General features: G+C 45.1%; 2 protein-coding genes across 4 annotated transcripts in view; both read right to left on the bottom strand.

Moving 5' to 3' along the window:
* Positions 1-2,021, bottom strand: part of LOC138769832 (diacylglycerol O-acyltransferase 2-like) — a 14,407-nt gene extending 12,386 nt beyond the window's left edge. Inside the window, exon 1 of one of the 3 annotated variants that reach the window (XM_069948534.1) lies at positions 1,933-2,021. The gene's annotated coding sequence lies outside the window, so the exon portion shown is untranslated. Of the gene's footprint in view, positions 1-981; positions 1,074-1,932 lie in introns of those variants that run through there. The other 2 variants (XM_069948527.1, XM_069948541.1) reach the window with 2 other exon arrangements.
* A 1,239-nt stretch (positions 2,022-3,260) lies between these two features.
* On the bottom strand, positions 3,261-12,376 carry LOC138769824 (2-acylglycerol O-acyltransferase 2-like). The gene is made up of 6 exons (XM_069948516.1): positions 11,980-12,376; positions 9,301-9,479; positions 7,606-7,810; positions 7,314-7,488; positions 7,018-7,217; positions 3,261-5,223 (listed from the first exon to the last, which is right to left on the bottom strand). Exons 1-6 carry the CDS (start codon positions 12,071-12,073, stop codon positions 5,069-5,071), a joined length of 1,008 nt encoding a protein of 335 aa, XP_069804617.1. The 5' UTR covers positions 12,074-12,376; the 3' UTR covers positions 3,261-5,068.
* Positions 12,377-13,046: the final 670 nt, after the last annotated feature.

Here is a 13,046-nt window from a genome sequence, read left to right as displayed (position 1 = left end):
CATCCCCTGTGCATAGAGACATCACCTGTATATAGAGACATCACCTGTATATAGAGACATTGCCTGTATATAGAGACATCACCTGTACATAGAGACATCACCTGTATACAGAGACATCACCTGTATATAGAGACATCACCTGGATATAGAGACATCCCCTGTACATAGAGACATCGCCTGTATATAGAGACATCACCTGTACATAGAGACATCACCTGTACATAGAGACATCACCTGTACATAGACATCACCTGTACATAGAGACATCACCTGTATATAGAGACATCACCTGTATATAGACATCACCTGTACATAGAGACATCACCTGTATATATAGACATCACCTGTACATAGAGACATCACCTGTATACAGAGACATCACCTGTATATAGAGACATCACCTGTATATAGAGACATTGCCTGTATACAGACATCCCCTGTGCATAGAGACATCACCTGTATATAGAGACATCACCTGTATATAGAGACATCACCTGTATATAGAGACATCCCCTGTACATAGATACATCCCCTGTATACAGACATCCCCTGTGCATAGAGACATCACCTGTATATAGAGACATCATCTGTATATAGAGACATCACCTGTATATAGAGACATCACCTGTACATAGAGACATCCCCTGTATATAGAGACATCACCTGTACATAGACATCACCTGTACATAGAGACATCCCCTGTACATAGATACATCCCCTGTATACAGACATCCCCTGTGCATAGAGACATCACCTGTATATAGAGACATCACCTGTATATAGAGACATCACCTGTATATAGAGACATCCCCTGTATACAGACATCCCCTGTGCATAGAGACATCCCCTGTATATAGAGACATCACCTGTATATAGAGACATCACCTGTACATAGAGACATCACCTGTACATAGAGACATCACCTGTATATAGAGACATGCCCTGTATACAGCATATACATGTCTTGTATCCTCCTCTTACCTCCTCTGCTATATCCCCTCCCGGTGCATGGCGCAGGCTGCGTATAGCTGCACTGTGTGTGTTATTTGCACCTTCCTATATCTCCATCTGACGTTCTGGACTTTGCTCGTGTTACAGATGGACGAGGACTGTGACCCAGGAACACGCCGCCATTTAACCCTCCACTCACCACTACCTGCAACATGCTGCTGTCAGGGCAGGCTGGGAGTTGTAGTGTCACTACAGATAGTCACCGGTCAGGGCATGCTGGGAGTTGTAGTGTCACTACTGATAGTCACCGGTCAGGGCATGCTGGGAGATGTAGTGTCACTACAGATAGTCACCGGTCAGGGCATGCTGGGAATTGTAGTGTCACCGGTCAGGGCATGCTGGGAGATGTTGTGTCACTATAGATAGTCACCAGTCAGAGCATGATGGGAGTTGTAGTCTCACTACAGATAGTCACCGGTCAGGGCATGCTGGGAGATGTAGTGTCACTACAGATAGTCATCGGTCAGGGCATGCTGGGAGTTGTCGTCTCACTACAGATAGTCACCGTCAGGGCATGCTGGGAGTTGTCGTCTCACTACAGATAGTCACCATCGGGGCATGCTGGGAATTGTAGTGTCACCGGTCAGGGCATGCTGGGAGTTGTAGTGCCACTACAGATAGTCATCAGTCAGGGCATGCTGGGAGATGTTGTGTCACTACAGATAGTCCCCGGTCAGGGCATGCTGGGACTTGTAGTTTCACAACAGGGATCCCAATAGTTTTTAGTAAATACTCAACATTTTGGTCAATCAGACCCACTGTCAACATTCTACCATTTCCCATCAAAATTTAAAGGGACACTACCCCTTTCACTCTGGAGGGGAGTCCAGAGTCACCCCTGCCCCCCATCTAAGCTCATGTTTTAAGCTGACCACTGTGGGGGTCCGTGTCTCTTTAAGTCCTGTATACTATTGGTGATACCTTGTGTCTCAGTGGCTCCAGTCTCCTCTATGGGGCAGCATTAGGATTTCCGCTCCGGTGTCTCACTCCTCTGTGGATTTACTGGCTGCACTTCTGCACTCTGCCCTTAAGCACTTTACTCGCTGCTTATTTAACCCTTGGACGTCTGGCCGCAGGTGATGGCCGCTGTGTTGTACCTGGGCGATGACCTCATCCGACAATAAACCATTATAGTGCCATAAATGCTGCGATGACACGGCCATTACTATCCTTATATACAGATGTAGCAGAGCTGAGCGTGTCGCACTATGCATCTCATTGTTACCCAGAATGTATGGACAACAATGGGTCCCAAAATACAGATGTGTGTGAGGGGCCCTACTAGGACTCCCTGCCACTGGTGACCTGGTGTGGTGGTAGTATATGGACACTGTATAGCAGCATTGCCTGGATACTGTTCTATCTGACCGCTATACATTCATATTGTGGGACACTTTATGGCGGTATTATCACCTTCCCCTTCTTTGTTGATCCGCCAAAAATACGGATTACCGATGTATTGCAGATTAAATTTTGGGGGATTGCGGATGAAGATTGCGGATGATTGCTGACATCACCTACAGCCCTGAATAACTACTGAACGTGTGGTGACCTCCCACGGTGGTGCAGAAGAAGTACGGTCACTTGCCAGATGGTGAAGCGTGACGCCAGTTCTATGCTGGTTGGCCGAGATGTAACCGGACCCTAGGATGTTATGTCGTGACGCCAGTGCTGGTTGGGCACACAGGTATTGGGGCACACCTGCTTTTATTTTAAAGATTTCATTCACTGCTCTACTTCGGGCTTCCTAGCAGTCAAAATTAGATCCTGCCAGACCCCCGACCCTAATCCAAGCGTTTAGTATTAGGGTTAGGTTTGGGGGTCGGATTAGGGTTACGTCCCACTGATTTCTCATGTCTAACCCTCTCCACAGCTCCAACCCTAACCCTAACCCTCCTGATTAGCACCAACCCCGAGGGTAAGGGTTGTTGTGTGAGCAGGGGATAGTTAAATGTTTGTAGTAACCCTAATCCGACCCCTAATCCTAATACTAAATATTCGGATAAGGGTCGGGGGTTCGGCAGGTTATGATTTTGACTGCTAGGAAGCCCGGAGTGGAGCAGCCAATGAAATCCGTCTGGGGCGGGGCTTGCCTGGGAGCTGTGTGCCCGCCCCCAGCAAGGTCCCTTTGCGGTATGGGATTTAGTCACTACCCTTCCTCTACCCATGTGACTTCCTATCTACAGCCCCTGTAAGGTGTGCTGTGAATGGGTGAAGAGTGCATATAGAAGAAGTAAAGAGAGAGATGATAAGATAGAAGGAGAAAGTATTCTCATTGTTCTACAGATCCATGTGACATATAAACACACAATAACAATTTCAATCCTACAGCTGTGCAACAACATACATACTTACAACAGTGACATCTTGAGGCGAAAACTTTAACACTACTATATCACCACTTACATACAAAAAGTACAGGCTTTTGCAAAAGGTGTAACTAAATTACGTGAAGCTCCTGGGCCCTAGAGCAAAATCCATCTCCACTTACCATGCGCCATTTACAATACTGATCCTCTATAGTCTCCCCCTGGATGCATTTTACTCTTATACCTTTTATGTGATTATTTTTTTACTATAAGAATAAGGCTGGGTTCATGCTGCATTTTGCATGCCTTTTTTTTTATTTTGCAAAAAATCGATAAAAAAACATGCATTTGTGTGCATCCATTTTGATCCGTTTTTCCATTGACTTCCATTATAAAAAAAAAACGGATAAAAAACAGATCGAAAAGCATCCTTTTTTAGCATACAGAAGAAAGTGACCGACAGATGCCTTTTGATCCATTTTTTGATGTTTTTTTTTTGAAAACTGGATCAAAACAGATGCACACAAATACATCTGTTTTTTCATGTGTTTTGCATAAAACGGATGGAAAGTGTTTTTTTTTTTTTTTGTTTTTTTTTCTTACCAGAACTTGAAAACCTGTGTATTGACAATGTGCATACTGTGCTGACCAACTAAATGTAGTGCTATGGACTGTGACTGCCACAATCCCCATCCAGCCCCTTCCTGGGGGGGCACATACACTGTTTGCAGACTTTCCGCAGAGCGAGTCCTCTCCTATCTCACCTCCTGCACTTTGGATTGTCTATGTCCTTCTTTCATGTCCTTGGTATTGATCGATCCCTACCTCCGGCACCAGATTATACTACACAAAGCAGATTATACGTGGAGCACATTTTGCCCAAAACGTCCTGACTAATCTTATGGCAGATGTAAAATGCGGAAACTAAAAGAAATATCTGCGAGAAAGAAGAATACTCCCCCGCATGTGGACACTTTACTTACACCAAAAAAAAAGAAAAAAAATTTAATTTTATTTTTATTTTGAGAAGAATTAAAAAAAAAAAAATTAAAAAATAAATAGATTTTTTCACCAGATCCATGAAAGTGAAAGCAAATTTAAATTTAAAGTGTGTAACTTAAAGCGCCTTGGCCCCAATGCAAAATGCATCTTCTTCAGTGGCGAGGCAGCTTTGGGTTCCCATGAGCACCAGGGGTCTATGTTGCCTCTTCACTCCCTGTAGATATACTCCCTGTCCATTGTACCAACAGGTATGGCATGGGGGGGGCATGACCATAGGGACCCAACAAACCCTTCAGTCAGTTAGAGTACTCCTTAAAATGTAGGTGCAAATCCTTCAAGAAACATACAAACATACTCCTTACATGTATCCAGTTATCTCACATCATGTATATCATAGCCTTATGGTTATGCTACATAGTCCTTCCCTCGATACCAGAGGTATCTGGCCTCCACCTAGCCTCACCACCACTAAAGGATTGAATATATGAGATTGGCCATGGTGAGAGTCTTTGAGTCCATAATAATAGGAGCACTGGTCTATACACTGATCTTCTATAGTTCACAGAAAGGTACAAACTACCTACGTAAAACTAATTTACAAATATTTTGCTAAAGATGGTCCATGTTGTTCTCTCCGAAGTCACTTGAGATGTCTTCTTCTACAGTGGCAGACAAGATCGAGGATCCTTCTTCTCCCGCTATAGACTCAGTAATCTGTATGCCGCATCCCAATCTTCCTAGCCGCCTCAGCACAGCACCAGTTGACGCCCTTTTTCAATTCCATACTTTGTCTTGTGGCTCTCAAATAGATCCTTTAGCTTCTCTACATAAAGAGCATGGAGGGATGTGATGTCTTCAAGAGAAGGAGAGGGGTTCTTCACAACCGGGATAGGAGACCCCACTGAAAGAGATAGTAGAAATGAGGGGATATACCTACACGTATACAATTATATATACCTACAAATCTAAGTATAGGTAAATAAAACCGAAAAACGCTGAGGAACGATGGCCTGCTCTGGGACTTGTTTGCAACTCCAAATAAAAGGACATGTCCAAAGCTAAGGCACGACCACATGAGGAGCAGTGTCCCACTGATCACTAGGACACCTTAATAATGGTACAAGAAAACAAGATTCTATATAATTGTAAATTCTCTTAAAAATAATTTTCGTATAGGGACGTAACTGTGCGACCGGCCTCTGGACTCACAATGGCTGGTATGTTCTGGATTTGATCCAGTAGATAGCAGCCAGTATCACATGATGATCCTTGTCCCCAGGTTCACCTTTCCCACCCTATACAGGATCCTGCATCAAGATGTTGTGTGTGTACGGAATTGATCGTACTCCCAGAAGAACGGTATTGTAAGTAGATTTGGGATATGAATTCATTTTAGGGATATATCAAGAGTCCATTTATTCTGGGGTCTGTGTTAGTTTTTGGACCTTGGAGCTGAATTAAAGGACAAGTGCCATGAAAAACTTTTTCCAAGTAATTGAAGCACATTACAAAGTTATATAACTCTGTAATATGCTTCAATCACCTATCTGCCTCCCTTCCCTGTCTTTTCCCCCCTCCACCCCCCACCAGGAAGTGTCCTAACTCACACAGACCTGATTACTGTCGTCACCGTCACCAGGCAGCTCCTTCTTGTGAGAATGAGTCATCAGCAGGAGGGCTGCTCTAGGTCCTGTTACAGCAGCCCCCCCTCCCCAGTTCAAGTGATGGCTTGCAGTTGTTCAGCCAATGGGAGCTGAGCAAGCTGAGTCACCTGACAAGGCAGGGGAGGGGGGAGGCTGGTGTAACAGGAGAAGGAGCTGAGAGAAGAGCTTGGTGACGGTGACGACAGTAATCAGGTCTGTGTGAGTTAGGACACTTCCTGCTGGGGGGTGGAGGGGGGAAAAGACAGGGAAGGGAGGCAGATAGGTGTTATATAACTTTTGTAATGTGCTTCAATTACTGGGAAAAAGTTTTTCATGGCACTTGTCCTTTAATTTTGGGTTCTAGTCTGGCATCTAAATTTTTGCAGGATTCTGGTCTCGGGACTTATTTTTAGTGTTGAGCAAACTTGCGGAAAGTTCGGCTTCAGCAAGTTTCCTCTGAACCTGAACGCTATGCAGTGCTGGTGTCTGTAGAAGTTGGGAGTCGCCAGGAGTCAAATCCCAAGTGTTCAGGTTCAGATGAACATTGCCAAACGTTAAGTTTGGTATCTAGATTGGGGTCATTATATATTTATGGGTCTGGTGTCGGGTCTCATTTGATTTATGCATCAAGGTTTAGGAGTAAGTTGGGGGACTGGTGTCTAAACTTATTTTACCTGCATAGTATATCAGGATGAATTATTAGGCCAGGTTAGGAGTTGAACTTTCACAGAAGTTGGGCTTCTTGAATGCAGCTGGGCAAGCAACTCTTGAGGCCCATTACATATTGGAGTACTGGGTTCCAGAATACCATACTATTAACACATGTGGTTCTAGAACAAAATCATTCAGTTGTCTAAGGTTCTAAAATGGTTAAAATATTGATGTGTGCAGTTCTCGAACAGTGTAATTTGGCCACATGTAGTTCTAAAACAATTGTATTTTGATCACACTTATTTAGTTTTTCAGGAATAACAACTCAAAAAGGTCCAAGAACTATAGGAATAAGTTGATGAATGTTAATAGCGGTAGTGTAGTATAAGTTTACCACTTACCCACTGTATAGACTGGTCTTCTATAGGGAAGGAGGCCCAAGCTATACTGGAACACTCCTCGGCCATGAAACAGGGGTATTGCTAGTCCCAAAATCCTTTGCAGCTTCTCCTGGGTGTTTCGAAGCAGAGACCCAGGTGGATTATCGATTTGATAATAGAGGTTGTTCTCTCCGAATGATAAAACCGGGACCAAATGAGCCCTGTATAGAAGAACAGGTGTATGAGAACCCTACACAGATGTAAAGTATTTCCATAGATAAAATAGCTTATGTTTGTTTTTCACCCATTTTTCTTACCCATGGGTCAAGGCCAGTTTAATGAACCCGGTTCTCTTCAAGATTTGAAGGGTCAGTTCTCCAGGTTTTGCATCTAGAGCTTCAGGTGGACCCCCAACTGCTATGACCAGAGCTTGCCCGGAGGTCTTCGTAGAGAGGAGGTGGTGGGCACTTCTTTTGTCGGAGGAAACAAGACCTGAAATTGAGGAAGTTGGCGAGATATGTTGAAAAACATTTTATCAACTGTGAAAACTATGAATTCTCAAATCCCCAAATCAGTGGGGCTTCTGAAGGAGTTTAGTGGTCTACTTACACCCACTCATGATATATTCCCGAAAGAATGGCACGCGGAACCAGACTGGCAGCATTAGAAGATGAGGCTTCAGACCAGGGAAGAGACTTGAAAATCCCGTTCCTTCTGTGCAAAAGTTTCCAAATGCCCCAACCACAAGAACCCCGTGAGGATGAAAGCCAAAAATATAATTGTGACCAGGGTCAAGAGGAGTTGTCCGGACCAGCTGTAAGATACAAGGGTCTGGTATAATAATAATTTAACATTATCTGTTTGCGCTCCAAAATTGCTCTACGTACAGTAACTGGGGTTACAGAAGTTGCAATCATAGAGAACAGTGTTGAGCGAACGTACCGAACTTGTCGGGATCAGCAACGTTCTCTGAACCCAAACGCTTGGCAGTTGACATCCAGCGGCTGGAGAAGTTGGATGTCGTCCTGGCGCTGCCCAGAAAACATGAATACAGCCTATGGCCTATGTTTTCCAGGACTCTCTAGGGCACCATTCAACTTCTCGAGACTCCAGCGGTCAAATGCAGAGTATTCAGGTTTCAGAGAACGTTGCCGATCCCGAACAGTTTGTCAAGTCCACTCAACACTAATAGAGATTCTTCTTTGGTTACCTGTTCACCTGATCAAAAAGTTTGCATAGGGCATTGCGGAGCGGAGGGAACGATGTCCCATACATGGTGGACTTGTACGAAATTGAAGAGGTTTTGGCGCAGGATTTTTAACTTGTTATACTCACTGACCCAATGTAATGTACGAACGTCGCCCGAATATGCGTTGCTGAATGAGGATTCCAGGTCTGCCAAAGCACTCCCAACGGTTCGCCTCCTTTTTATTTTTAGCGGCCAAAATTGCTATTGCTATGTCCTGGAAAAAGGCAACAGTCCCATTGGACTTAGTTAAATCCAAATTAAATTGGATAATGGTTAATGACCGTCTCCATTCGATCCTTAATGATAAGGAAGATTTTTTCCATAAGGTTTGGCAGCCCCTCTATAGGTGAAGGAAGCTGTGAAGGTCTTTCACTCCCAACCCCCCCCCCCCCCCCCCCCCCCCTCCTTTTCCCTTTTTTTTTTTTTTTTTTGTATTTTGTTTTCCATTCCCTTTCTCTTGGGTCTCGTCCTTAGTGTCTGTCATTGTGTGAGTGGTATTGTCTGATTTATGTTTTGTGTTGGATCTATATTTCTGTTTGAGTTAAAGGCAAAAAAACGTCTTTTGCTTGGCGGTGTGATTATGTGCAAGATCCCGTATAGGTATCCCTGAATACGTTGGATAAGACGTTCGGCACGGGCTATAGAACAAGGTTATTTCTGATTAATGATTGTAATATCTGCCTGTGTTTTATTGTTGGCCTAATGTTCGGCCTTGTTAAGCCTATGTTAGGCTACTTGTATGTATACGTAAACTAAAATTCATTAAACTCTTTGAAAACCAAAAAGTTTGTATAGACTACAAGGACTCCCCAGCATGTAGAAACAACCACATGACAGCCCACATACAATATATTCCTTTGCAGATGAGGACCATCTTAGCCATGTAGAATTGCCCTGAAGATCACCAGGGTCTATGGCCGACACTAACTGACCACCACAAAGAGAGGGACAACTCACAATAAAGCCCCTTCACAGCCATCATATGAACATGTCAGTGGGTCATTAAGGGGTTAACAATGGAAATATCTGCAGCTCTGTGCTTCTGTTTTACTCACTTTGATTGGGAAGTAATTGGCAAAATATCTCCATACAGTCCATCTCCGCACCCACTCGGACCTGCGGCCTCCCTTGGAGGGGGTGTCCCAGTCTATGTAGAGCCATATAGAATAGAAGAGGGCCAGGGCCCAGTACTGGGAGCAGAACAGCAGGATATAGAGAAGAAGACAGCACTGACCTGGAAAACAGGAGACAGGACATAAAATACCAGAGTCACCTTGTCCAATGTAGCCACGGGCTAAAGGGGAACCCCAATATGTGCAGAGTAACTGCAGGAGTGTAGGAATAGTGAGCACTAAGCCCCATCATAATATACAAGAGAGAGAGGGGGAAAGGGAGGGAGAGAGAGAGAGAGGGAGAGAGAGAGGAAGGAGGGAGGAAGGAGGGAGGAAGGAGGGAATGGAGGGAGGGGTAGAGAAAGAGGAAGGAGGGAAGTAAGAAAGGAAGGGAGAGGAGGAAGGAGGGAAGGAAGAAAGAAAGAAAAGGAGGGAGGGAAGGAAGAAGAGAAGGAAGAAAGAAAGAAAAGAAGGGAGGGAAGGAAGAGAGGAAGGAGGGAAGGGAGGGAGGAAGGAGAGAAGGGAGGGAGGGAGGGAGAAAGAGGAAGGAGGGAAGGGAGAGGAGGAAGGAGGGAGGGAGGAAGGAGAGAAGGGAGGGAGGAAGGGAGAAAGACGAAGGAGGGAAGGGAGGGAGGAAGGAGAGAAGGGAGGGAGGGAGAAAGAGGAAGGAGGGAAGGAAGGAGGGAAGGGAGAGGGGGAAGGAGGGAGGGAGGAAGGAGAGAAGGGAGGGAGGAAGGGAGAAAGACGAAGGAGGGAAGGAAGAGAGGGGAGGAAGGAGGGAAGTAAGAAAGGAAGGGAGAGGAGGAAGGAGGGAAGAAAGAAAGAAAGAAAGAAAAGGAGGGAAGGAAGAAAGAAAGAAAAGAAGGGAGGGAAGGAAGAAAGAAATAACAGAAGGGAGGGAAGGAAGGAAGGGAGCAAGGAAGAGAGAGGAGAGAACGAGGAAGAAAGATTGAGGAAAGAAAAAAAAAGAAAGAAATTAAGGAAAGGAAAGAAGAGAGAAGGTAAAGAAAGGGAGGGGTGTGAAAAAAATCTGAGAGGAAAAGAGGTAGTAAAAAAGGGGAAGAAAGAACAGAAAAGGAGAAAGATGAGAGAAAAAGAGAAGTAACAAGACAGGAAAGAAGAAAGAGACAAAGAGGAGAAAGTAACAGACAAAGAGAGAGAGAGAGAACAAAAGGGAGAAAAAAGAGAGAAGAGAGAATAGAAAGTTAATAAATAGGGAGAGAAAGAAAGAAAGAAAGAAAGAAAGAAAGAAAAAAAGAAAAAAAAAGAGCGAGCTTGAGAGAAAGGATGAAAGAGAGAAATAAAAAGTGAAAGAGAATTAAAGCTAACATTGCTAACAAAGCTAACCTGTGACCATAACTCCATGTGGTCACAGGTGGTACTGCAGGCTGAACAAGTTCTTATGTCCGTCATCAGCAGTTTTAGGCTATTTGAAAGAAAAAACAAAATACGAAAAATTTTTCAATATAATAATGCGCTCCACGGAAGTCAATGGGATATTGGCCGGCAGTGCGCACACAGTATACAATAATGGAGAGAACTGATTATGACTGTCCACATAATGAATGTACTTATTATTGACAACCTGCTTAAAAAAAGGGCCATTTCTTCCACCTGCTTCTTTTTCACAAAAATGAAGGCCGTATTACTTTACTGTGTGTGTACCATGGCCTTTGGAGTTAAAGCGACTCTGTACCCACAATCTCAACCCCCCCCCCCCCCCCCAAACCAATTATATCGTCGGATAGCTGCTTTACATCCAAGATCTGTCCTGGGGTCCGTTTGGCAGGTGATGCAGTTATTGTCCTTAAAAACAACTTTCAAACTTGCAGCCCTGTGTCAAATTGGCGTGTCCTAGAGTATCCATGCCCTAGGATTGCACCGCCCCTCCGTTCCTCCTCCCTGCCCTCTTCATCATATGGAATGCCCCAGGCAGAATTTCTCCTAATCATCACCTGTCTAAGCAATGCACATGCGCTGGGTTGTTAAGGCACCTGTGCAGTGTTCAGACAAGTGATGAGTAGGGGCATTGCCTGGGGCATTCCTAATGATGAAGAGGGCAAGGAGGAGGGTCGGAGAGGCGGTGCAATCCTTGGGCATGGGTACTTTAGGTCATGCCAATTTGACACAAAGCTGCAAGTTTTAAAATTGTTTTTAGGACAATAACTGCATCACCTGCCAAACGGACCCCAGGACAGATCTTGGATTAAAAGCAGCTATCCGAAGGTACAAGTGGTTTGGGGGGGACAGATTGTGGGTACAGAGTCGCTTTGAACGACTTTTACCCTTATAATACCGCACCCCTTCTGCAGTGCATTGTAGAAGATGTTAAAGGGGTTATCCAGCACTACAAAAACATGGCCACTTTTCCCCCTACTGTTGTTTCCAGTTCAGGTGCAGTTTGCAATTAAGCTCCATTTACTTCAATGGAACTGAGTTTTAAAACCCCACCCAATCTGGACACAACAGTAGGGGGAAAGTGGCCATGTTTTTTTAGCGCTGGATAACCCCTTTAATTTCACAATGCACACACAGGTGCCATACAGACCCTAGTACAGAATTCTGAATGCAGCTCTAGACACTGGCCCAATACCAGGAGGAAGAATATTATAAGGAACTTACCCAGAGCGAGGAAGGAGAAGGTCCATTGCAGCACCGCCGCCGTCTGCAGCCTCCTGTCCAGGGGAACGTACAGAGGGGAAAACTGGATCCACATGATTCTTATAGGAGAGATAGAGGAGAGGATCGGAGAGGACTGAGGAGGGGGCTGAAGAGAGGACTGAGGAGGGGGCTGAGGAGAAGACTGAAGAGGGGATCAGAGAGGAGTGAAGAGGGGATCAGAGAGGACTGAAGAGGGGATCAGAGAGGACTAAGCATGGGACTGAAGAAAGGACTGAGGAGGGGGCTGAGGAGAGGACTGAGCAGAAGACTGAGGAAGGGACTGAGCAGAGGACTGAGGAGGGGAACAGAGAGGAGTGAGGATGAGATCAGAGAGAACGAGAGGTCTCATCCCTGTAATATATAACTGAGCCACCACTCCCCGGGGGCCCGGTCTGTCTGACACACAAGAGCCCACCACACCGTCACCTCCTCCTGAAGCCACCCTATCATTGGCTGCCGCCATCTATGAGGGTTTGAGAAATGACTGGCACAAGATGAGTGGAGAAGGCATGAAGCAGAGCCAACGGGGGGATAGGCGCAGACATAGGATGTGCAATAGATTTCACAGACACAGAAAAAGGCCAATACAAGTTCATAACCTACACAAAGCCAGAATAAGTAGAAAAAATAGCAACATATACAACTACCTTCTGCGGAGGCATCTATCTACTTATAGGGGGGTGGGGGGCACCTGGCTACCTAAAGAGGAGTAACTACCTACTGGGGACATTTATGTTCCTGTTGGGGGCATCTGTCTACTAATGGGTGGCACCCAGCTAGGCATAAATGTCAACTACCTTCTGGAGGGGGCACCTATTTACAACTGATGGACAAATACACTCTGGGAGACATGTAGCTTCCTATGGGGGTCATAAGACGGAACTACTCAATGGGGAGGCACCAATCTAACTACTGGGGTGGGGGGGAGATAAATACCTACTTAAAAGGGGCATCTAGTTATCTAGAAGGGGGAAACTACCTACTAGGGGAGGTACCTACTGAAAGGCATATACCTACATGGGGCAGAT

Source organism: Dendropsophus ebraccatus, chromosome 1 (assembly GCF_027789765.1).
Source record: "Dendropsophus ebraccatus isolate aDenEbr1 chromosome 1, aDenEbr1.pat, whole genome shotgun sequence".
NCBI classification, from domain to species: domain Eukaryota; kingdom Metazoa; phylum Chordata; class Amphibia; order Anura; family Hylidae; genus Dendropsophus; species Dendropsophus ebraccatus.
The sequence above is the reverse complement of the archived record's forward strand: the minus strand, read 5'-3'. Positions and strand labels throughout refer to the sequence as shown.